The sequence below is a fragment of the Falco naumanni genome, chromosome 1, assembly GCF_017639655.2.
Source record: "Falco naumanni isolate bFalNau1 chromosome 1, bFalNau1.pat, whole genome shotgun sequence".
NCBI lineage: Eukaryota > Metazoa > Chordata > Aves > Falconiformes > Falconidae > Falco > Falco naumanni.
Window position 1 is genome coordinate 63227965 of NC_054054.1, and position 26749 is coordinate 63254713.

General features: G+C 36.9%; 1 protein-coding gene across 6 annotated transcripts in view; it reads left to right on the top strand.

The window, feature by feature from the left end:
* Positions 1 to 26749, top strand: part of FAT1 (FAT atypical cadherin 1) — a 112143-nt gene that overhangs the window by 75179 nt on the left and 10215 nt on the right. For all 6 annotated transcript variants that reach the window (XM_040596880.1, XM_040596870.1, XM_040596899.1 and 3 more), the window contains 14 exons: positions 617 to 892; positions 1112 to 1322; positions 3871 to 7938; positions 8593 to 8789; positions 10194 to 10347; positions 11792 to 12025; positions 13298 to 13687; positions 14932 to 15146; positions 15554 to 15691; positions 16007 to 16150; positions 19291 to 19488; positions 23758 to 24559; positions 25832 to 25963; positions 26073 to 26236. In XM_040596880.1, coding sequence (XP_040452814.1) covers positions 617 to 892; positions 1112 to 1322; positions 3871 to 7938; positions 8593 to 8789; positions 10194 to 10347; positions 11792 to 12025; positions 13298 to 13687; positions 14932 to 15146; positions 15554 to 15691; positions 16007 to 16150; positions 19291 to 19488; positions 23758 to 24559; positions 25832 to 25963; positions 26073 to 26236 — 7323 coding nt within the window. The remainder of the gene's footprint in view (positions 1 to 616; positions 893 to 1111; positions 1323 to 3870; positions 7939 to 8592; positions 8790 to 10193; positions 10348 to 11791; positions 12026 to 13297; positions 13688 to 14931; positions 15147 to 15553; positions 15692 to 16006; positions 16151 to 19290; positions 19489 to 23757; positions 24560 to 25831; positions 25964 to 26072; positions 26237 to 26749) is intronic.

The window sequence follows — 26749 nt, forward strand, 5'->3', positions numbered from 1 at the left end:
TTAACTTCAGAGAAATTGTGTTGGTGAACAGTTACCTATGCTGAGATTGTGCTACATTGCTGAAGAAGAGCAAGCAATACTTGTGATTCTTCAAAGTAATGTACTTCAGTAGGAATTCCACCACTTTTCCATTCTTGCCTAGACTTGGGAGTGTAAGGAGTTGAAAGAGGGTTGTTTCTATGTGAGGGTGAGGAGGGATACAGTGCATCCACTGCCTTGGAGAATATTGCTTAAAATAAAAAGGATTTTTACCCACCCTGAGGTCCATATTGAGAATTTTTTGTATTTTTTTTTTTAATTCCAGAATTACCAAGGATTTTTTTTTTTCTTGCTTTAGACAAAAATCATTCCCTTTAAGATATTTTACCTAAGGCATTTTTGATAGTATAGATTTCTGGTTTGACTTTGAGGAAGGACCAAGTGAGGCAGACTTGGTTTAGTGAGATCCTTCTTCCCCACACTTCTTAGATCTTTCCCCATCCCGGGGGGGGGGGGGTAGTTGTCTTGAGGAGGAATTATTTCAGTATTATGGTCTGATTTATAATGAAATGTCATCTTTTCATCTCTGTTTCCCAAATGTCATCAATGTATTCCTTTTCCTATTGTATCATTTCAGGTGTACATCAAAGTTATAGACACAAATAATCATAGGCCTCAGTTTTCTGCTTCAAAGTATGAAGTTGTTATACCTGAAGACACCATACCAGAGACAGAAATTCTGCAAGTCAGTGCCACAGACAGAGATGAGAAGAATAAATTGATTTACACTATGCAGGGCAGCACTGATCCCATCAGTCTTAAAAAATTTCGTCTGGACCCTGCAACTGGCTCTCTTTATACTTCAGAAAAACTGGATCATGAGACCATGAACCAACATATCCTTACAGTAATGGTAAATAAATACAAAATTTCTTCTGTAGACAGTAACTAATGGATCTTTTTTTATGTCTTTTTAATTTGTCCCCTTAATTTAGACGTATATTTTTATGTTTAATATGTATGCAGTCTTTGTCTCTGTGACTGGTACAGATTGAACCTTGAATTATTACTAATATTTGGTGAACTACTGAAATAACAGTGCTAATTACTAGTAATATGCTAACTGTTTCAGGTTCGAGATCAAGATGTTCCTGTAAAGCGCAACTATGCTAGAATCATCATTAATGTTAGTGACACAAATGATCATGCTCCATGGTTCACCAGCTCTTCCTATGAAGGACGAGTGTATGAGTCAGCAGCTGTTGGATCAGCAGTACTCCAGGTTACAGCATTAGATAAGGACAAAGGAAAAAATGCAGAAATTGTGTACTCTATTGAATCAGGTATATTGACTTTCTCACATCTTCAGTTTACTTTGAAACAGTGCTTGCTAATACTTTGTTTCAACTGTAGACACGTAAAGCAATAGCTATAAAAAAAAGAAGTGTATGTGTTGTATTCTGTTTGATTTATTTACAGTACAGCTTCAGCATTTAAAAGAAAACCACAATGACAAATACTCATCTCCCTCCCTTAGCTGTTTATGTTATCCTTCAGCTACATTTGGAACATTTTACTTACAGCAGAAAAGAAAGCTACCTTTAAACCCTTAGGAGGGGGGTGTTCTTTAGAAGTTACGGAAGCATTACATTTCAGATCTTAAAGCATTATTTTTTGATAACATAAGTGGAATTTTATGGCATATGCAAAGCAAAAATTTGATGAAAACAGTAAGAGCCTGAGACAAGTGCTTTTGTATTTAGCACGGTGTGAAGGAAAGGAACTAAAAAATAATGTAGAAATATCCATATAGTTAACCACTAAATAGTCCCAGTTTTTAAGTTAAACTTTCAGATAGACGTAGCAAGCAAGGGGTTGTTTTGCATGGTTCCCTCTGGCTGATTTTAGATAGTGGGACTACTGTTCTAGCTCGAGAAAACGTGTAAGACATTATTTAATAGTTGGTCAATTTGACATTAAGGGTCCTTTCAGAGTGCAGGCTAGAGAAGAACATTAGGTACTGCTGCTTATTTTTAACATCAGAGTATCTTTCTGAACTTGCCTATTAACAGTGCAATTCAAATCATGGCGATTTTGAGTAATATGAAAACAGTATAACTTGGATGGAGTTCACTTACCAGATGGAAGTGAGTTTTGGATCAGTCCATTAAGTCTAGATACAAGCCTGCCATTACCAAGGTCCTGAACTATTTAGGCACTATGACTCGGGGGGGGGGGGGGGGGGGGGGGTGTAGGTATTTAAATTTCATTGCCTATGTGCAGTACTACTTTAAAGGTAAACAATAATTTAAAATAAATGTCCCAGTAATAAGCATGAGAAACTAGATACTGAAGAGAACAGTAGGTAAAAAGTTAATCAGTTACTGTTGCATGCCAGTTGATAGGTGCAAATGCGTTTTTATTTTACATAAGTTGCTTTGTGAAGCATAGGAATTGTTTACTGTAAATATCTTCCATTTCTTCCCCCAAAGTGTTGTTTCTATATGAAAACACACTTTAATACTGTATTAAAACATAGCTGTGATTATGATACTCTGAAAAATTTATTGAAGTGTCTTGTAAGTTGCTTGAGATATATGTTTTCTGTTATTTGTAGAAATATGACCTTTTTACTAAACAGGACACTAATGTCCATGAAACTTTTCTTTTGCCTTTCTCATTTCAGTAGTGCTTGTTTTACAAATGCCAAAGCATGGCAAGAAAAAAAATGTGTGTGCATGTGCTGTCTAGAATGAAATTACATCCTGTTCTCTTCCTTTCTGCTAGCTTTTTGTACAAGTAAATATAAGACGTGTAAGGTTTGTTTTACAGAACTGTGTTCTACTGGGAGGTTAAAGCTTTATGAGTGACGTTCAAAGCATATGGAAGGAACATTCCTTAAATGCTTGTAATGGCTGCTTAGATTTGTAATGGGATATTCTAAGAATGCCACTGTGTTTAGAGCCTCCACTAAAAAATAAAAAACCCAAACAAAAAAACCAACAAAAAAATCCCTTCTTGCCTACTTGTGTGCATAACTCAGAAGTTCTTAATGAATTTTTTCCATACTGAGAACATGGCTTTAATATTGTAATTTTTTTAAGGAAGTAAAATGTTAAATCTTACTATATTAGTACATGAGCTGAATATTGTATGCAGTGTAGTTCAGCTATATATTTGAAAATATAAAGAAAACGAATGTTTATCAAACAGCAGCTGGTAATCCTCAGCAGGTAGTACATTTTTCTAATACTCTCACAGGGAATAACTTGCCTATGTATTAATAGGAAGTTAGGATAGAGAGAACTATTGGTCCATTTCAGAAAGATTAATTTTAAAGCAGTGATTTAAACAATACTTGCATAACCGATTAAGATTCACAAGTGTGAAATCATTAAAACACTTCTTTTCAAAGCAATCTAATTATTTTAAATCATAAAATCGAACTTGTATTCCTCCAGTCTTAACTTCTGAATATAATTTTCTTCCAGCTTCAGTAGATGTTTAAGTTGACTTAAAGAGGAACTAAATGACAAATATAATTTGAAGAAAATACATAATTTATAATGTTGAAACTTGCAAAAAAACTTGTTATCCTTTTAAAGTTTCTTATTGGAAAATGACACATATTTTTGCATTTATTTTCAAGGCTTGGGTGGCATTGCTAACTATGTTTTATGCAATGTTTCCACAAGTAACGTTAGAATTAGTGCTAACACTTGGTTACAGAAAGCTTTCCAGAGAGGCTAACAAGTGTTTGTTAAACAAAACTAAGAAACTTTAATATTCTCTGTGTTCTTGCTACGTGACCTCTTTTAGTATATAGCTAAATAAGCAATCATCCTTTAAGTTCTTTATGCCTTTCTTAATTACTTCTCTTTTTCTTCACAGGGAATATTGGAAACTCCTTCTTTATAGATCCCATTTTGGGTACGATTAAAATTGCAAAGGAATTAGATCGTAGTAACCAGGAAGAATACAACCTGATGGTAAAAGCTACAGACAAAGGAGATCCTCCAATGAGTGAACTTACCTCTGTGCATATATTTGTTACGGTTTCTGATAATGCCTCGCCAAAATTCACAGCAAAGGAATATTCTACAGAAATCAGTGAAAGTGCCAGCATTGGCAGTTTTGTTGGAATGGTTACAGCATACAGTCAGTCTTCTGTAGTTTATGAAATAAAAGATGGTAATGTAGGCGATGCCTTTGCTATCAACCCGAACTCAGGTGTCATTGTTTCTCAGAAGACACTAGATTTTGAAACTTTTCCTATTTACACTCTAACTGTGCAAGGAACAAACATGGCTGGCTTGTCCACTAATGCAACCGTTTTGGTACACCTTCGAGATGAGAATGACAATACACCAGTTTTTTTGCAGGCTGAATATACAGGACTCATCAGTGAATCAGCTTCAATTAACACTGTGGTTCTGACTGAAAAGAATGTCCCATTAGTAATTCGAGCTACAGATGCTGATAAAGAATATAATGCTTTGCTTGTTTATCAAATTGTTGAACCATCTGTCCACAAGTATTTTGCCATTGATTCTAGCACTGGTGCCATTCGGACAGTAATGAGTCTGGACTACGAGGAGACAAATATTTTCCACTTTTCAGTGCAAGTACATGATAAGGGGATACCACGTTTATATGCAGAATATGCAGCTAATGTTACTATTTATGTAATTGACATCAATGATTGCCCTCCTGTGTTTTCAAAAGAGTTATATGAGACATCCATTTTGGTTCCAACCTATAAAGGCGTGAAAGTCATCAGCGTAAATGCCACTGATGCAGATTCAGGAATTTTTCCACAATTAATTTATTCCATTATTGAAGGCAACATTGGAGAAAAATTTTCAATAAACCCTAAGACTGGAGATATAACTGTACAAAATACAACTCAATTAAGAAGCAGATATGAATTAACAGTGAGAGCATCTGATGGTAGATTTGCAAGCACTGCATCTGTAAAAATTAATGTGAAAGAAAGCAAAGCAAGCCAGCTGAAGTTCACACAGAGTTCTTACTCTGCAACAGTGCAGGAGAATTCCACAGAGGCAAAAACAATAGCTGTTGTTACTGCTATAGGGAATCAAATAAATGAGCCTTTGTTTTACCATATTCTGAATCCAGACAGCAGATTTAAAATAAGCCCCACTTCAGGAGTCCTTTCAACAACAGGAATACCATTTGATCGTGAACAGCAAGAATCTTTTGATGTGGTCATAGAAGTGACAGAGGAATATAAGCCATCGGTTGTTGCACACATTGTAGTTAAAGTCACAGTAGAAGATGTAAATGATAATGCTCCATTTTTTGTCAATCTTCCATATTATGCTGTTGTTAAAGTAGACTCTGAAGTAGGCCATGTTATTCAACGTGTCACTGCAGTAGATAAAGATACAGGCAGAAATGGAGAGGTGCATTACTATCTCAAAGAACATCATGAATATTTCCAAATTGATCCCAATGGTGAAATCTCATTGAAGAAGAAGTTTGAACCAGACACACTAAATAAGGAGCATCTGGTCACAGTAGTAGCAAAAGATGGAGGGGACCCTGCTTTTTCTGCTGAAGTTATAGTCCCAATTACAGTTATGAGTAAAGCTATGCCAGTTTTTGAAAAGCCTTTCTACAGTGCAGAGATACCAGAAAACATTCACCTCCATAGTCCTGTGGTACATGTACAAGCGAACAGCCCAGAAGGACTTAAGGTGCTTTACAGCATCACAGATGGGGATCCTTTCAACCAGTTCACTATCAACTTCAACACTGGAGTTATAAATGTTGTTAGCCCTCTTGACTTTGAGTCTCATCCAGCCTACAAACTGAGTATTCGAGCAACAGATTCCCTAACTGGGGCACACGCTGATGTGTTTGTAGACATAATTGTGGAAGACATCAATGATAATCCTCCTGTGTTTACAGAGCAGTCTTACACTGCAACCCTTTCTGAGGCATCTGTCACTGGAACATCTGTTGTACAAGTGAGCGCTACAGATGCTGATTCTGGAACGAACCGGGGGATTTCCTATCACTTGGTTGAGGATAATAGTGAAAGTCATGACTACTTCCATATAGATAGCAGCACAGGACTCATTGTTACAGCAAGAACTTTGGACTATGAACAAATTAAACAACACAAATTACTAATAAGGGCTGTAGATGGTGGTATGCTGCCCTTGAGCAGTGATACTGTTGTAACTGTTGATGTAACTGATCTCAACGATAACCCTCCTCTCTTTAACCAATTACTTTATGAAGCTAAAATTAGTGAACTGGCTCCCCGAGGGCATTTTGTGACATGTGTGCAAGCCTCAGATGCAGATACTTCAGATGTTGACAAGCTAGAATACTCCATTCTGACAGGCAATGATCTAAAGAATTTTGTAATTGATAGTAAAACTGGCATTATCACCATCTCAAACCTACGCAGACAGACACTGAAGTCACATTATAATCTTAACGTGTCTGTTTCTGATGGGGTCTTCAGAAGCTCAGCTCAAGTCCATATAACTGTAACCAGTGCCAATATGCACAGTCCTGTTTTCAGCCAGAATGAATATGAGGTTGAACTAGCAGAAAATGCTCCGTTGCATACTTTGGTGACTGAAGTTAAAGCAACAGATGAAGATTCTGGTACATATGGCCACATCACTTATCACATTGTGAATGACTTCGCCAAAGACAGATTTTACACAAATGAGAGAGGGCAGATATTTACCTCCGAAAAGCTTGACCGTGAAACACAGGCAGAAAAAGTAATTGCCATTAGTTTAATGGCCAAAGATTCAGGAGGAAAAGTTGCTTTCTGTACTGTTAATGTAATACTTACAGATGACAATGATAATGCTCCTCAATTCCGAGCAACAGAATATGAAGTAAATATTGGGTCTGATGTTCCGCGGGGTACTTCCGTCATTAAAATCTGGGCATCTGATGCTGATGAGGGTACAAATGCAGACATCACATATGCTATTGAAGCAGAATCTGAAAATGTTAAAGAGAATTTAGAAATTGATTCACTGTCGGGTATAATTACTACAAGAGAAAGCTTAATTGGTTTAGAAAATGAGTTTCTGACCTTCTTTGTTAGAGCAGTCGATGGTGGATCCCCAAAAAAAGAGTCAGTTGTTCCTGTCTATGCTAGAATACTCCCACCAGAAGTGCCTCTTCCAAAATTTTCAGAGCCATTTTATTCCTACATGGTTTCTGAGGACATTCCAATTGGGACTGAGATAGATGTTATCAAAGCAGAGCATAATCAGACTTTAGTATATAGTCTGATTAAAGGGAGCACTCTGGAAAGCAATAAAGATGATTTTTTTGTGATTGACCGACAGACTGGACAGTTGAAACTTGAGAAGAATCTTGATCATGAAACAACTAAATGGTACCAGTTCTCAGTTCAAGCACAGTATGCAAATGAAGATTATAGTGTTGTTTCCTCAGTAGAGGTAAGCATTCAGGTAAAAGATGCAAATGATAACAAACCGGTTTTGGAGTCCAATCCGTATGAAGCATTCATCGTAGAAAACATGCCAGCTGGAACAAGAGTCATCCAGGTTAAAGGAACTGACTTAGATTCCGGACTCAATGGGCAGGTTACTTACAGCTTGGATCCTTCTCAAGAACTAGACGTTATAGAGTCTTTTGCCATAAACATGGAAACTGGCTGGGTTACCACTCTCAAAGAACTTGATCATGAGAAACGAGACAAATACAAAATTACAGTGGTTGCATCTGATCGGGGTGAAAAAATTCAACTGTCTTCTATGGCTGTGGTTGAAGTTACTGTTACAGATGTGAATGACAATCCTCCACGCTTTACTGCAGAGATATATAAAGGAACAGTCAGTGAGGATGACCCTCCTGGTGGGGTGATTGCTATCTTGAGTACAACTGATGCTGATACAGAAGAAGCCAATAGACAAGTCTTTTATTACATTACAGGTAAATCTTTTGGGGTAATGTCAGTATAATCATTTGAGTGGTCCTGGAATGATATAACTTCAGCTTTCAAATTATTGAAAAGTATTTGAAACCATAAAGCTGCAAAGAAAGAATGTGTGGGTTTTAATATGAATAATAAAAACTTCAGGGGAAAAAGAAAGTTTTAGAAAACAGGTCTATGGCTTTATGTTTCATGTGCACCTTGCTTAAAATGTTTTCCTATGTTTATTATTCACTTATGTCTCAAATTTTATTTAAAAAGTATAATTAACTTAAATTAGTGAGGTGGGTAAAGAACAAACAAAAGACATTTCACAAAATAATAGACTATTAATTTCCAATGGAGTATTGTATTGGTTTTGTTGTTTAGCATATGTCTTGGTATGACGTTATTTATAATACTACCTAAATTTCTTCATTTATTTTTAAAGATTGTTGGCTGCAGTAAATGTGTTGTATGAGCATCTACTGACTATACCTACCCGGAAAATGAAGCTATTGCAGTATAGAGCCACAGAGAGTGGCTGCTTATTTCCCTTTTTTTTTTTTTTTTTTTTTCTTTTTTTTCCCCCTCTTTAGGTATAACTTAATGTTGACAGAGTAATTGTAGCAATCTCTCTTGTCTTTAATTAAATGTTTGTTTTCATATTTCAGGAGGTGATCCCTTGGGACAGTTTGCTATTGAAAATATACAGAATGAATGGAAGGTCTATGTCAAAAAGCCTCTGGACAGAGAAGAAAAGGATAATTACCTTTTAAATATTACAGCTACTGATGGGACCTTCGCAACTAAAGCTGTGGTGGAGGTTAAAGTCCTTGATGCCAATGATAATAACCCTGTTTGTGAAAAGGTAGGCACAATCTTGTATCGTCCATGTGCAGCTGGTTCCATACACAAAAATCTGAATTTTCTCTGAAACTGCTTATCAGGAGATGGACAAATAGATATTCCTTTTATGTTGGTAACAGAAATTTGGACTATTAAGGTAGAATTCTTTCAAAGAAAGGTTATTTCATGGACAATTTACTTAAATGAAAATCCAAAGACAATTAATTGATGTAATTTTAACACTTGATGGGTATTTTAAGAGTATAAGGAGAATTGTAGTACATTTCTCCTGTGTGAATCCATACTTTTCCAAAAGGAACTGTTTTCAGCTGCAGCTGTGATAGTTTACATGCTCTGTTTTCTGAAGGAAGTCAAATCTCAAAGGCGGCTGTATGCCATCACTTAGTTGAAGTATTTGTGCATTTCCTGTGATAAAAGAGTTTAAAAGACTGGAATATTATCCTGCAGTTGCACTCAACAGCACCAAAACTCTGTAGTCCCTAAGCTTTTTAACAAGAAAACATTATCTACCTTACTAGATCTGCAAAAATGGACATGAAAAATAAAGAATGGCAAAAAACCCAGAAAGATGGACCCTACAAAATATGTAATTGCCTTTACAAGGACGCCCTGGGGTTTCATAGTCACCTATTTTTTTTACCTTGGTACACTTGGACTTGTCATAGCCATCTTGTTAAACACAGATTTGATGTCACCAAGTGGAAATCTTTTCTTGTTCTGGGAAAGATCAAGTATACAGCGAGCATTGAATTATTTTTCTTAGTCAATGTTTATGATGGTTACTTCTATATGAATGATTAGTTATATACAGACTGATAAGTCCATGGTTTTAGCTTTTTTTCCTTTGTTAATATTGGTGTTATAAGGCTCAGTACTAATTTAACGCACATCCCTGACATGGGTGAGCTGTGTGAGTGCTTAGTGCCTTTAAATTATGGGTGGCTTTTTCTTAGCTTTTATTTAAACTTGAAGCTTTTATTTAATGCCATTACAGAAAAGGCAGGTATCAATTTCTTCTAGATTGAGTCAGACCTAAAAAAGATGATTTACCAAAAGAGAAGACACTGAAATTACCAAAAATGTGTAACTCCTATTTTGGGAATGCATTTAATTATCAGTTAATCAGTTACAAGTGTTTAGAGTTCTCAGCTATGCAGTGATACTGAAGAGCCCTTATGGTTGCAGTATTAATTACCTTTCTGAATAATTAATAAATGTGAGGTAATTAATTAGAAAATCGTAAGTTCTTTTCATTTTCAGGCATTTCATCCCCTGATTCACTTCATATGTTACCAAACATTCAAACAGGATGTTATCTCATCTGTCATTCCTTCTTCCCCTCCCCTTTCCAAGCTCTGCTTACTTCATATGTTTAGTCTTACAATGTAACTTTACAATCTTCCAGGGTTTATACACTGATTCTGTTCCTGAGGATGCCCTTCCTGGCAAACTGATAATGCAGGTATCTGCTACAGATGCAGATATTCGTTCCAATGCAGAAATTACTTATACACTGCATGGCACAGGAGCAGAAAAATTCAGACTCACTCCAGATACAGGTAATAATAGTTTATACAAAAATCCAGTCTTCACCTCATTTTTTAAAATGTTTTACTATTATATTAAGATATACATAAATGACAGTACTTTAAGCTTTCCATTAAGAGTGAGTTTGTAACTTTTAAAAATGTGAGTTTCCACATTTTAATTTCCACATTTCCACAGAAATGCTAATAATATATTGAATAAGAGTCAGGGAAAAGGCAAGTATTTTAATATATGAGGAGCTAAAAAGTAAATAGGGTGACTGCCCCAAGGCCAGAAACTTCCATGCCAAAGCGACTGGAGCAAAGGAATGCTATACATTTTATATTTTCTATATTCATTGTAGTAGTAGCCATAATGGTTTATAACTGAAAATATCTTCATTCAGATTCTGTGTGTCATCATTTGGTTTGGCATGTTAAATGGGATGAGGTTAGATGGAGCAACAAATTTCCTTTCCATAGTAAAAATAAAAGTGCCTCCAGTTCTACTGGAAGCATTATATAAATGAGATTAACTTTCAACTTGCCTGACTTTGGTTTTCATGGCATTTGTGTCTTCTGCATTATAATGCAGGTCAAAGCTAATGCCAGAATCCCTGTGCTCTGCAAGCTGCAGTAGACAAATAGTAGGAAAGGAGCAGTAAACAATGTAGAAAAATGTAAAAAAGATACATACAAAGATATAGTGGAAATATGGATGAAAGTGATTAGAATACTTCAGTGGCAAAATAAATCAGAAGGATTTTTTTTTCTTTTTACTTTGTCACCTGTGTGCTGTGTCAGCATGTCATTACATAAATTCAGAATCGGTGAGGCTAAAATACTCATAAACAGAATACTTTTTTGCATTGGTTAAAAGGAGACAATGTCTACACGTTGGGCCTGTCATTGTGGTTTTTGTCACGTTGGAAAGAAAGTATGCGTTAGACCTAGAGGTTTGTCTGTAGCAGCAAGTTATATTTGATAGTGTGAATAGCTCTGTTTATTTATTGAATCTTAGAGAAGAGTCAGCTCAATAGCTGTGGAAGGAACACAATTAAATAGCCCAGGAAAACTGTGACGTCGGTTTTGCCTTGCCTATTGTTAAAGCCAGAGTTCTAATAATTTCATTTTCTTTACACAAAAATGCATGGAATTGTGCATGTATACACATTCTGTCGTTCTGCACTGTCAGGTATTTTTACTTCAGCTGACTTCTGTGTCAGAGATATTTGAAAAAGAGGTAGGCAATTTTAATATTTAATCTTTTAAAGCTGAAAAGGCAGGCCACTGACATGTTTTGCCCAAAGTGGAGCTCATTAAGTGCAGTACAGCTGTTGACTTAGCCACTGATGAAATTACCATCAAAAAGAAAATTGTTTAGTTTTTCTGAGTGCAAGGATTTTATAGGAAAACATGTTAGGGACACTTAAGTCTTGCAACTTGCATCAGCTTACGTGTGTTACTCTGTTTATAGGTGAATTGAAAACATTAATGCCACTTGATCGTGAGCAGCAAGCAGTGTATAATCTTCTAGTGAAAGCCACAGATGGAGGAGGAAGATCCTGCCAAGCTAATATTATCCTGACTCTTGAGGATGTGAATGATAATGCCCCAGAGTTTACAGCTGATCCTTACTCCATTACAGTATTTGAAAACACAGAGCCTAAAACCCTTTTGACAAGAGTGCAGGCAACAGATGCAGATGCAGGTATGCAGTCTTTGACCAGTACTTTTGTCATGGTCTCAGAGTTACAGTAATGTTTGTTTATTTCTATCCTGACAGGTGTTAAGTCTTTCAGTAGAACTGATAGATGTTCAATACTGCTCAGGATTAGACTCCTGAAAGATATATTTAGAACTATTAAATCATATAACACATGACTTCCCTGTGTGAGTAGCGTGGAAGACATCCCTTTTGTGTCTCTGCAAAAAAAAGGGTGGGAGAGAGACAAAAATGTAGGGTATTTGTAGTGGGATAAGCTAATAACGTTATGATGAGTTAGGTCCATCCTTTCACTCCTGGTGTAAGTAAAAAGATTATCAAGCCATGTCTGTTCATGTAAATGTGCTTTCATAGATTCTTGAATGTGTGCTTCTCAGACTAGCCATTGATGATCATACCATGAAGGGAACCCTGGTCAACTGTAGCTTTCTGTATGTGCTACCCTGTTAAGAGTTTTGCTGTCCCTTTATCTTTACTCTCTAGTTACAAGTATTTGAGTGAACATGAACTGAAAGTAACATTAGAAAGAGTTTTTTCTTAGGCTTTGTTGTAAGGAGTGCAACAGCATAAGGTCTTTTTAAAGGTATGTGGTTTCCATATATCATCAGTTTATTAATCAGATAGTATTAATTAGTAGTTGCCTCAGTCTTGCAAAACAACTGGCCTGCTTTGTGCTATAATAAAGCTGGGTTGCTGAATTTGAAGGTAACAGACAAATGTTTTCACACTTCGCTAGTCCTTGAGGCTTCAGAGGAGCAAAATACTTGGCCAAAAAAACTGTGGGTTTTTTGTTTGCAGGTTGCCAAAAATTATGTTCCTGTTAATTCTGGGACATGGTTCTTAAATAAACTTACTGGTATAGAGTCTAGTTATTTGATGCAGCCTTAACTCTCCTATACCCTCTTGCATTATCTATAAGCCTGCTAAGCAGATGCTGCTGTTCTGAAGTTATAATTAGATTTATATTACTAATTGTTTCATATTAGCTGCTACTGAGACTGAAGCAGAACCATGCTTCATGGTTTTTGTGTGGCAGAAAATCAGTGCAATGAAGCGTTCGCTTAATATCTTCAATCATTACATCTTTTTGGAAATAATTCTTCCTTTCACAAGAGCCTTTAATTCTTGCTGAGATTTATTTTAACATGAATGATAATATTCAACATGCATATTTTATTTCTATAGCTAAGAGATCTGTTACTATTTTGGTGTATTTTAATGGTTGCTTCATACTCTACAATTATTTTCAAAATGCAGGGATGAACCATAAAATCCATTATTCACTGGTGAACTCTGCAGAGGGTCAGTTCTCTATTGATGAATTCTCTGGAATCATTCGTTTGGAGAAGCCTTTGGATCGGGAATTACAATCTGTGTACACTCTAACTTTGAAAGCTACAGATGAAGGTTTACCTAGAAGACTGTCTTCAACAAGTAGCCTTATAGTTTCTGTTTTGGATATAAATGATAATCCACCTGTATTTGAGCATAGAGAGTACAGTGCAAGTGTATCAGAGGACATTTTGGTTGGAACTGAAGTTCTCCAGATATATGCTGCAAGCAGGGACATCGAAGCCAATGCTGAAATCACATACTCAATAGTCAGTGGGAATGAACATGGAAAATTCAGCATCGATTCAACAACAGGTAACAGATTACAACTGTGACTATACTTTAGGCTAACCAAGCACAGTGCCACACTGTGTTCTACAGTAATTCAACCAAATAAGTTATGTATAATCTGTGTGCATCGCCCTGGCTGTAAAGCCAGTCCTACTGTCTGTTCTCATTTTGCCAGCACACTAACAGCAGTGCAGAAGCAAAGGCTATACAATCGGACTGAGTGGCCAGAATTGGTAAAAGAAAGATCAGAAATTAAATTGATAGGGAAAACTAGCCATTGGTCCACAAAGACAGTAATTCTAGAGATGTTTAATATGCCATTAAAGAAAGGTTGAAATATTCTGTTTAATCATATATGCAGCATGACAGTGGAGATTTTAGGCTTGTACGTTAGTCAGATTTAGTCTCAGGAAGCATTTAGGTTCTGTGGAGAATTTTTCCCTGTTAATGATAACTATGTTTTAAAAATCAATATATAAATCAATTCTAGTTTTTCTTTCTTATGTAGTTCTTTTTCTAGAGTTAATTTCTGGTAAAGTTTGATTTATTTTTTTTTTTGTAAAATAAGATTTCTGCCCAAAAGTTACTGGCAGTTAATTATACCAGTGTAATTAAAATTAATAGTTCTTCCAGCTGCTTTTTCCAGTGTGCACGCTGGTACTACGTTATAGAAGTACTTTGCCAGTTTAACTTCTTCACATACTTGAAAGGAGCAAAAAGTTTCCAGGAAAACACTCCTCCAGCAGCAAATCAGAGTGTTTGTTTGGGACTGCACTATCTTAACTAGCCAGTTAAAAACTCACACTTTAACTCTGACATTTCTATTAATCAAAATTCGTGATTTGTGGTCAGATACTTCTCTTACTGTCTTTGCATACTCCATGCCTGACATTAATGCTGGTTGCAAGGAAAGTTAAAGGTAATTTCATATTTTTAGTTAGTTTTAATAGAAAATTATGAAAAGGACATTTTCTAAACATACTTTTTTTTGTTGGGTTTTGGTTTTTTTTTTGTTACAAGATGTGAGCCAGGTAGTTTTAAAGTGTGAATCTTTTGTAGTAATGGCAGGAACTTCTCACCTTTTTACTTTTACTTGTAAAGCCTGATCATTTCACTGTGTAGCTCCAGCTTTACAGTGACAAATCAAGCCCTGAATAAGCTGAGTTTTTGTCAGACCAAAATCAAAAGTTGCCATGTATAATACTACAGTAATAACAGAGTTCGTGAGCTTTTGGTTTTTGTTTGGTTTTTTTTTTGTCCTTTCCTAGGAGCCATTTTTATCATTGAGAGCTTGGATTATGAAAGTTCTCATGAATACTACTTGACAGTGGAAGCCACAGATGGAGGCACACCTTCACTAAGTGATGTTGTAACAGTGAATATTAATGTAACAGATATCAATGACAATACTCCAGTGTTTAGCCAAGACACTTACACTGCAGTGATCAGTGAAGATGCTATGCTTGAACAATCGGTCATTACAGTATGTATTGTTTTTTTCCTTTGAAATACTCTGTCATGACAATCATGCTTTCAGTCTTGAAGGAATAAATATTGGTTTGAAGATGGACATAAATTAATTCATAAGTTTGCCACTGAATGAACTGAAAATTTATTTTGAAAAAGTTTCAGAACCAGAGACTTGAGATGCTATAGGAAAGCAGTTGATATTTTGTGATGTATTTGCATTCTTCTCATGAGAACATGGCTTAATTTTCAGAAGAAATTCAGGAAATTAAGTGTTGCTATATTCTATTTGGATGACATTTCTTCTGAGAACTATGAAATGTGTTAGACTAAAACAGCTGTGCTCATCTTCAGGATGAGTTTATCTGAAAGGTGATAGAGCTTATTTTGACCTTTTTTAAATGAGACTGTAATGTCCCTTAGGTTATGGCAGATGATGCCGATGGACCTTCAAACAACCGCATTCACTATGCAATTATAGATGGCAATCAGGGAAATCCTTTTACAATTGACCCTACCAGGGGTGAAATAAAAGTGACTAAACTTCTAGACAGAGAAAAGGTAAGGTTTTGATGCTTTGTGAGCAGTTGGGGTTAATGTAGCTATATGTAATTGATGACCAGCATTTTTTTATTATATTTGTAATTACCATTTCATGTTCCAGAATTAATATAGCTATAATAAAGTGAAAGCATCTATTTATGTCAGTGTTTTTGCGGGGGCAGGGAGGAAGTGAAAGGATTAAGTATGTGAAGGCAAGCTTTACTGGGGATTTGCGCTAAAATATTTCTTCCTTAAAACAAAAGCTGAGTTTGTTACTTTTTGCTCCTTGGTGAATGTTTGAAAATTTTTATTATCATTATTATTTCTTCTTAGATTTCAGGATATACTTTGACAGTTCAAGCTTCAGATAATGGAAACCCACCTAGACTTAACACAACCACAGTTAATATCGATGTTTCTGATGTAAATGACAATCCTCCAGTATTCTCAAAAGGAAACTATAGTGTTATCATCCAGGTAAATACAGATAGTGGACTAGTCAAATTAATAATATTGGAGTGTTAATTTATGACTTGAAAAGCTCTGCAAAATGTGATAAATGCTTCAATTTTATTTCTCTATATTTTTAATTATTTAAGGCTGTCAGCGAGATTGGCTTAACCTAGTAAGTGTTAAGGGTTACAAAATTCATATTGTGCAGTCTGTTTAGGAACTTATGATGCAAGTTGAGCATGTTCTTTCTTCATGTACTTCATGTGTGGACATGTGTATATTGCATTGACATTTATACATTGCATTTATGTTTATAATATTCTTAGTATCGTACAGGTAGGTTAAAATACATAATTTTGCTATTTATTTTTAAGCTTAGAGTTATTAGAAAAAGATACAAATTTACAAAAATATTACAAATACTTATAAACAAAAGGAGGGCCAAAGATAATCTGCATCATTTTTTGGATGCAGGGGGGAACATTGCTGCGAAAGATGAGAAAAAGACTGAGCTACTCAATGCTTTCTTTGCCTCAGCCTTTAGTAGCAAGACCAGTTACCTTCAGGGTACTCAGCACCCTGAGCTGAAAGACAGGGATGAGGAGAAGTGGGATGAAGTCCCTGCAGTCCAGAAGGAAAAGTTAGTGACCTGCTTCTCCACTTAGACATGCACAGGTCTATGGGGCTGGATGGGATCTACCTGAGGGTACTGAGGGAGCTGGCAGAAGAGCTCGCCAAGCTACTCTCTATCATTTATCAACAGTCCTGGCAAACAGAGGAGGTCCCAGAAGACTGGAGGTTAGCCAGTGTGATGCCCATCTAGAAGAACGGCAGGTAGGAGGATCTGGGAAACTACAGGCCTGTCAGCCTGACCTCGGTGCATGGAAGGTTATGGAGCAGATCAGCCTGAGTACCATCTCGTGGCATGTGCAAGACACCTGGGGGATCAGTCCCAGCCAGCATGGGGTTATGAAAGGCAGGTCCTGCCTGACAGACCTGATCTTCTACAAGATGACCTGCCTAGCAGATGAGGGAAAGGCTGTGGACGTTGTCTAACTGGACCTTAGTAAAACCTTTGACACTGTCTCCCACAGCATTCTCCTGGAGAAACTGGCTGCTCATGGCATGGATGAGTGTACTCTGTGCTGGGTTAAAAGCTGGCTGGATGGCTGAGCCCAAAGAGTTGTGGTGACTGCAATTGCATCCAGCTGCCAGCCAGACACAAGAGGTGTTCCCCAGGGCTGAGTACTGGGGCCAGTCCTGTTTAGTATCTTTATTGATGATCTGGATGAGGGGATGGAGTGTGCCCTCAGTAAGTCTGCAGGGGGGGACTGTATTGCTCTCTACAACTGCCTGAAAGGAGGTTGTAGGCAGGTGGGGGTAGGTCTCTTCTCCCAGATAACAAGCAACAGGACAAGAGGAAACAGCTTCAAGTCATGCCAAGGGAGGTTCAGATTGGACATTAGGAGGAATTTCTTCACTGAAAGGGTTGTCGAGTGTTGGAACGGGCTGCTCAGGGAGGTGGTAGAATCACCATCCCTGAAGATATTTTAAAAATGCATAGATATGGTACTTAGGGACATGGTTTCATGATGGACTTGGCAGTCCTGGGTTAATGGTTGGCCTTGATGATCCCGAAGGTCTTTTCCAACCTAAATGATTCAATGACTCTAAGATACTCTAGGTACCTATTACTGTGAAGCAAATTTTGCGCACTGTGGAACATTAAGTCAAGTCTTAATTCCCATTGGCCTCCTCTGGGATCAGAACCAGTTGGAACAGGAGTAGTTTTTCATGTTGCTATACACCAATCCTTTGACTAGTTTTGCACCTTAGGATGGTGGTGGTGGGCCAGATTTTCAAATGACTGGCATGTACTTTTCTGATTCGGAAAACTGTGCTAAAGCAAAGATAGCAGAGGCAGCATCTCTACCTCTTGTCTTCCTGAATCCAGTAGAGAATAAATGGAACAAAGGAATTGCATTAAGACCTTCATAAGAATAATCTAAGTGAGCTCAGTCCCTTGGGTTCTTTTGCTATTGCCGGTGCCTGTCCTTGTATAATAGATAAGTGGGGTTAAAAAAAGACCTCATATTTTATAGTTCATTCATATCAGCCTGTCCCAGTATGAGGGTGCCAGAGAAAAAGCTGGAGGAGTTGCCCAAGAATGCTGGTGTGCATTTCCTGATTTATTGGAGATGGACATATTTGGATGTAGTTGGAAATGTGCTTAGCTATTATGAAAATCAAATTATTTTAGATATTAAAATGTAAATATTTGTACTACTTTAAAATGATGGTCCGTGTCTGTTTTGCTGAAGACTGTGTGTAGGGGGAGAAGCTTCAGCTGCAATATCTGATAATTAGCTTGACTTACTCTTGCAAGAACAAAGAGTATGCTTGTTAGGAGTTATTGCAATTGTGAAAGGTTAGCATTTTGTTACTGTACTTCACAATAATGTTTTACCTTTTTTGCATTTAAAATAGGTATATATATATATATATATATAAAATCTGGTCAATACAGCATAGCACAAGTATTCTGGGAGAGGTGTTGTTAAATAAGTTTGTGTGTATGATAAAGCAAAGTATGTGAAGTGCCTGTGAAACCTCAGGCAGATATCTACATGATGCAAACCTGAAGGGACTTTATGATGCAAACTTTAAAACCTGTTTTTTGTATTTTAACTGAATTGTGGCTGTGGCAGCCACAACTGTAGTCAGAACACTAATTAGGGACACAAGGGGTCAAATGCAGGAGTGTGTTTTTCTAGTCCTCCCAGCAAAGGCATTGGATTATTATTAACAGGTGTTTTAGCTAAATTTGAAATCTTTGACGACTTGGTAGTTAATCTACAGTAATCTTAATTCAGACCAGAAGTGGGAAATGTAAAGTTTTAAGGCTGAGCTACTTTTAAAAATACAAGACAAAGTTTAAAAACCAAACTTTAAAAATGTGCTCTTTCTCCTTTGACTGTTTTCGTTGTTATTCTCAGAGGGTAGTATTTTTCTTTAAACAGTATTGTCATTCTGATCTCTCTTATACTGATTAACTGGTTTGACAGTAATTTGATATTTTTTTTTTCTGTTATGAAAGAGAAATCAATGTCAGGCTATATCTTCAATTATAGCAAAACCAATGTAATTGTATTGTGTGTTTATAGGAAAATAAGCCTATTGGATTTAGTGTGCTACAGCTAGTGGTGACAGACAAGGATTCTTCTCACAATGGCCCTCCTTTTCTCTTCACCATCCTGAGTGGAAATGAAGAGAACACTTTTCAGATTAACCAGCAGGGAGTACTGACAACAACTGCTGCACTGAATCGCAAAGTGAGGGATCACTATTTACTTCAGATTAAGGTATGATATTCTGCTTCTAGCTGTTTTACATTATAAGTATTTAGTTAACTTTTCCCACTAATATCCAGTCCACCACTTTTTCCTGCCTCCCCTTGTCTTTCTATTACAAGATACTGACATGCCAAGTAGTCATTTGAGGCATGTCCCTTGAGGTAACACCTTCAGAGACAAAGTCTGTTGGTTTAAATGGAAATCTACACAGGTGTAACAGTTAAGCTTAATTAAATTCACAGTAAGGGTAAGGTGTAAGTGAAATGTTAACTGGGTGAGTGGTCTTGATAAGCCCTTTCATGTGGATGCTGGAAAAGCCAGGAGACAGGTTCCTTGAGCCACCTACTCCTGGCTGCAGACTTCTTGCACTGTCTCTGACTCCTGAAGCTGTGAGCCTTGCTACACTGATACGATGGACACAGGGATGTTGGAAGTTGCACATCATGGCAGTACTGAAACATTTTTCTGTAGTGCCACATTCTTTTTCCAATGACAGTTGAAAAAGTAGTTTCTTAAGTTTGGAAAACCAGGTCAGTGGACCCCTGCCAATAGCATTGAAACTTGCAGCACAGTACTTGGAGATCTCAGAATCTTGCAGTGGAAAACACAGCAAAAAACTCAGAAATGACCCTGAAATGCTGTAACATATGCCTGCATTTACCATTGTTGTGCAAAAAGACCAGACCATGTCCAAAAATCCCAGTTGCATTAACACAGCTAAGTTCTCTAAAATACTTTTTGTAACCTAATATAAGAAAAGTTAAAACCATTTTTTTAATCTTATGCAATCCTTTTTAATTCAGTTATAAATTAAGCAGTTGTGAATAGGCGACTTGAAATTGGTAAGCTAAAAATAGCTGGTCTTAATTCTTAAACTTCATTTCCAGATTCGTGTGTTAAGAAAAATTCATACCTTTATTTTTACACGAGGAATTTCTTTCAATCTCTAAATTATTCTCATACATAATATTACAAACAATTTCTGAATAAGCATGCACTTGCAGAGTTTTAGGACAGTACTGCCATCATCAGTGTATGCTGAATTCTGTCCACATTGGGATAGTAATCATGACGTATTTACACAAAGTCTATTTCTTTTCTTTGGGGAAGGAAAAAAAAATCCCACAGTACTGCCATTTGCTGGCCGAGTTACTAAAAGGTGTTATCAGGAGCTATTAGTATAAGAACCAGCATAGACAAAGGTTCCATTTAAATGTAGTTTAGTTTAGGGTTTAAGCACTGAGATTAAAAAGGAGGCAGAGAGGTATATCGTTGCTCTGTTAGCCATTTTTTTCTCAATAGTGATGTGCTAATTAGTGGTGGAACCAGTTTAGCCTTCAAGGTACCTAAAGGATGGTTCTGTTGGCCTTCCTAGACTGCATGAGTCTGAAACAGCAGTAGAGCTGGGCTTTTTCACACTTGCCTAATAGGCTTTCCAGGTTCTATGCCAATTGTCCAAAGTTGCATTTTGTTTAGAGAAGAGCCAGCAATGTTTTTCCCATATGTGCGATCAGTGTAATACAAGATTCATGTGATTTATTTTATATTTTCTCTAAGCAGTAACAATATTTCTATCTATTTTGCTTCTAAAACTTATTCCTATGAATGCATGCACAGGCAATTATGTCTGTTCTATGCAGACTGCTACACTGTCTTAGTTGCACTTCATGATTTAACTGCACCTTTGGCCCTTCCTAATGTGCCTGCCTTTTCCAAAGTACGAAGTGCCTGTCTTAACACCTTCCTCTGGGTGGAATCACACCATTCTTTCATTTCCAAGCCACTTCCTAGGCTGCAGGATGCTTGTAAACAGCCTGTCAGTACTTCAGCTACTTTCTCTTTAGCACAGCACTTGAAAAGTGCCTTTTTTTCTAGAGAATGAATAAGGGGTATTTTAATGGCATGTGTTAGCTAAACAAGTGTCTTAAAACAAATGTACTCATTTTGAACAAAGGCTTCTCAGAGACTGTAAATCATTGAAGCAGACTACACGAATGCGCATTTTTTTGTATGCTGTGCTACCCAATCTCAGTTATCTTAGACCTGTCTAATCCCTTGATTTACAAGTTCCCTGCCTGGATTCTGGAAATATGTCACTGTCTTGTAATTGCCATTTGTCATCTTACACTATGATAGCTTTTTTTAAGTAGACACAGTGCTATGATTTGCTATTATCTTCTCCTTTAGTGAGTCACTATACGTGAGTATGAAGGCATCTAAGACTAAAACTAGCATTTCCATTTCACAAGACTTCAGTTCCAGGTTTACACATAAGAACAGAGATATGACTTCTGTGGGAAAATATTCTTTCCCTGTTCATTTAAAGACAGATTTTTGAAAGGCTGTAGCATCTTCTCAAGTTTACACTATCTTGAATTTCTGCACTTTCATCTTGCAGTTCACAAGTTAATGGCTGTGTATGATCTCTCGGTACTTGTTTTTGTTTTTTAACTGACCTTCACTGGTGTGCTTTTCAGTATTGACAGCTTTCACCTTAGCTGCTTTCTGAGTGGATTGCTGAAGCAGAGGTGGTCTTACATTACAGGTATACTTTAAATGAAAGAAAAAAAAAAAAAAACAAAAAACAAAAAACCCACCAAAAACTCAGAAACAACCCCTCCCATACACACTACTACTACCACTAAAAAACTTTACTTAAAATGAGCCTTTCTTTTTCTTTACTTTTGTGGCTTTAATGGAAATAAGGATTTGGATATTTTTTCTTCCCAACAACCCTAACACGCACATGCCACTCACGTTTGCTTTCCTTCTCTCCAAAGGAAATAATTATCCGTTAACAAATGTCTCACAACATGAGTGTGTGAAATCTTCAGCTATGAGTCATACAATCCTTTGTGCCACACTCTGAAGTCTTTAGTTTAAAACCACAGCAGATTTTTAAATATCTGCACTACCGAGAAATCATTTCTCCTGGGGCTTTTCTTTTCTTCTTGGTGTCCATTTGTTATAATTTTGCTTGCCTGTTTGTTTTGAGCTCTTTCTTGTGCCCCTTACGCATTTCTCCTGTAGCTGAACTGCCTGCCTTGCCTTGTTTCTAGGCAGAAATCTAGGCAAAACAAAACTTGGCCAACTTGAGTGTGCATGCTCTCTCGTTATTTCTGTTTGGGTAACTAGAGGGCAGGTTTCTTGCCATGTCTGTCTTTGGGAGTTAACGGATGAAGACATGTAGTGCTATGAAACATGTGTTACCTTTTAAAAATGCTACGATTATGTGCACATCCACAGATAACCTTGTGCCTGGAGTTCTTCCTTTTCTGCTTAAATTGGTAAGATCTTCAAAGTGTAGTCATTGCAAAATTATTGTTAAATCCTGAACAATGCAGGATATCTTCTGCCCTCTGAGCCTTGTGTATCCTCCTCTGTCCCTTGACATCCCTCCAATTCTTCTTTGCCCATTTCTTCAGTCACACTTTCAGTAACTGGGAAATAGCTCTGGGAAAAAGGTAGATGGGAAATAAAAGCTGAGAAATAAAAAGAAAGAAAGGGAACCCAAGGGAATGCTCTTTTCTCTGTTTTCTATTCTTTTTTTGGTCCTCTCTTCATATGATGACAGTGTATGTTTTTGTCAGAAAGAGTTGGAGGACAGGGGGTGTTTTGTTTAAAAAGAATTTAAAAATTAATTGGACTGATTCTGTTCAAGATACTTACTCTAATTGTTGGAAGCAAGTAGCACTACTGGGTTTGGTTGTTTTTTTTCCCTCTCCGTGATCACAAATAATGGACAACATCATTAATTGTAACTTTCTACATGTATTATTCTCCTTTTGAAGTACTGTTTGGCATACTGCATTTAGTTTGTCTTCAAAGCCACCTCCTAATAACTGTGGTGAAGCATATCGTAAATTTCTAATGCATGACTCACTTCGAGTTTGTGTTTCCATGCTTGAAATAAAAAAGCTTCAAGCACCATCTGCTGTCTGAAATCAGCTACTGTGCATCTCCTCTGTATTTGCTAGCGGTGTTAGTAGCTTCCTGGCATTTCCAGCTATTAGGAGCACTGTTAGCTTTTTAACCTTGGCAGAAGTGAAAACATGTTTGTGTGTGCCTGCTTATATGAGCTTTTTGAATTTTCAGTATTAGTTTTTTGTGTTGGGAACTGTGTTATGAAATTTACATAAAGCATTTTCCTGTAGGAAATTTATTTTTTTTTTTTGTGGAAAAACACATCTCTACTGTAGACAGTACAAATATCTACAGTAGAAGTTAAAGCAAAAGAAGATAAAGCAAAAATCTAACCCTGTTCTCACCTTCCTTTAGGTGTCAGATAATGGAAAACCACCGTTGTCAACTTTGACTTACATTGATATTAGAGTTATTGAGGAAAGCATTTATTCTCCAGCAATTCTGCCTCTAGAAATCTTTATCACAGCCTTTGGGGAAGAATATTCAGGTGGTGTCATTGGAAAAATTCATGCGACCGATCAAGATGTTTATGATACTTTGACATACAGTCTGGACCCCAAAATGGAATCTTTGTTCTCTGTTTCCAGTACTGGTGGCAAACTGATAGCACATAAAAGGTTAGATGTAGGACAGTACCTCCTAAATGTCACTGTAACAGATGGAAAATTTACAACTGCAGCTGATATTACTGTACACATCAGACAAATCACACAAGATTTACTAAATCACAGCATTGCAATACGCTTTGCAAACCTTGCCCCTGAAGAATTCATCGGTGATTACTGGCGCAATTTCCAGAGAGCATTAAGAAACATCTTGGGCGTGAGGAGAAATGATATCCAGATTGTTAGTTTACAGCCTTCTGATCCTCCTTCAAATCTTGATGTCCTCCTGAATATTGAGAAGTCTGGTAGCTCTCAGCACCCAATGAGAATTTTGCTCCACAAGATAAACTCTTCTGTGCCTGACCTAGAGGAGATTTTAGGTGTCCGGATAATTGATGTTTTTCATAAGCTTTGCGCAGGCCTAGATTGTCCTTTGAAATTTTGTGAAGAAAAAGTAACAGTGGATGAGAGTATCATGTCAACCCACAGCACAGCCAGGTTGAGTTTTGTCACTCCCCGTCATCACAGAACAGCAGTTTGTCTTTGTAAAGGTAAGAAAAGCAATAAGGAAAATTGTAGCCTTGAATAGATTTTTGCTGGGTTTGAACAGTTATAATCAACATGGGAAAATTTATATTACAGGACAAGGTTAAGAACGTCCTGTAACTGTCACTGCATCATTTGCCTAATTTTATTCAGAGTAAGAAGTAATTATTGTCTTGTTACCTCATTTTAAGAGTTTACATGGTATAAGTTTATGGGAGGGGATTTTTTTTTTCCATTAGTTACACCTTCATTTTCCATTTTATGAAAGACTTTCCTTTTTTTGTTGCCTGTTCTAAATTGCCAGCCATTTTCAGTTTTGTATGCACGCAGGTAAGTTCTTGAAAAGTACATGAATACTTCCTGGTTTCTGCTTAGAGGAATAGCCCACACAGCTTCCAAACTTGGCTGGGAATGACAGAGTGAACTGGGAATTGGATATTCATTAAGATACCTATAAGTATACAGATTTATAACAGAAGATTAATCTGAGAAAATCAACATCACTTCTCAAAATCATGACTTAATATTGCTGGGTGAACTTGCACATCTTAAGTAAATATTTAAAGCCCATTCCCTTTCCGTGTCAAATACAGAACACTCTTCTGCTCTCCCCAACCCACTCTGTCCATATTTAATATCTACATGTTGGTTTTTTATGGTATATGATAGTAACGGTAAACCTTACCACTTTAATTGCTTGAGTAACGAAGATAGCTGTGAACATCAGTCACTGTATATGCCATTTGTCTAGACTGTGTTTATTTATGCCAGTCGTGTCCCGTAACTGTTACTACTTCACTTCCTTGTCTTGATAGTTGGGGCATGTAGTGATAGGACAAGGAGTAATGCTTTAAACTGAAAGAGGTTAGGTTTAGGTTAGATATAATGAAGAAATTCTTTCCTGTGAGGGTGGTGAGGCACTGGAACATGTTGCCCAGAGCAGCTGTGGACGCCCCATCCCTGGCAGTGTTCAGGGCCAGGCTGGATGGGGCTTTGAGCAACCTGGTCTAGTGGAAGGTGAACCCTGCCCATGGCAGCGGGGTTGGAACTAGGTGATCTTTAAGGTCCCTTTGAACCCAGACCATTCTATGATTCTACTAATTTAGACTTGTTGCCTGTTTTATGAAATATTTCTAGAAAAAATGGTCATAGATTGTTTGATTCTGTGATAATTAAGAATATCATTTGGGTTACTTTCAGCTATTGTACTTTAGTGTTCCCTTTCACAAAATGCCGTTGCCACCAACAGAAGAGAAATAATGTGTTTTGTTTTACAGAAGGGAAATGCCCCTTGGTAAATAGTGTGTGTGAAGGAAACCCATGCCCTGAAGGTTCTGAATGTTTAGGAGATCCAAAAGAAGGAAAATACATCTGTGTTTGTCAAGATGGCAGATCTGGACAGTGCCCTGGTAAGAACTTAACTCTTAAAAATCTCTGTGTAAAACCATATTATTTTCCAAATATTAAGATGATTCCAGTCCTGTGTTTACACGTTTTATGCTTTTCTGTATTCCTAAGCATCAGCTGGCTCTGCAGTGACATTTACTGGGAGCAGCTATGTGAAGTACCGTCTCATGGAAAATGAGAACAAAGAGGAAATGAAGCTGACAATGAGACTTAAAACTTACTCTGCCCATGCAGTTGTTATGTATGCTCGAGGAACAGACTACAGTATCTTGGAGGTATATTAAAATCTCCCTAGTGCATATCTTCTTCTCTTTTTTTCTTACCATCTTCTTGCTATTTTTTGTGCCACATTAAAAGACTGAATCATTACATCTTGTAGAACTGTTATAATTGAGAATTGTCTTCAAAGTAGAGTGTGTTATACAAACTTGTACAGGGGTTTTTTAAATGTATAAAAGAGAAATAAAACAAAAAAGCCCACTCTGAATTAGTCTATTTAAAATAATAACTTTAAATGCATGTGCTTATGATACTCATTAAGGCTATATGGAAAAAGTCACTTAAAGCACAAGGTGAAAGGTCTTGAAGTATTGTGTGATCATTTGATGATGATCTGTGACTTCTTTACTAGAGGAAGAAACGTACAAAATATACACTTTAATGAGAAGAACCATACAGAATTAATCACAATCACTGTGACTGTTCAAATACAATGTTATTAAACTGCCTTTTATGGAGACTACCATCTTCCTGTCTCTCCAGCAGACATAAACTTTATAGGCATTGGT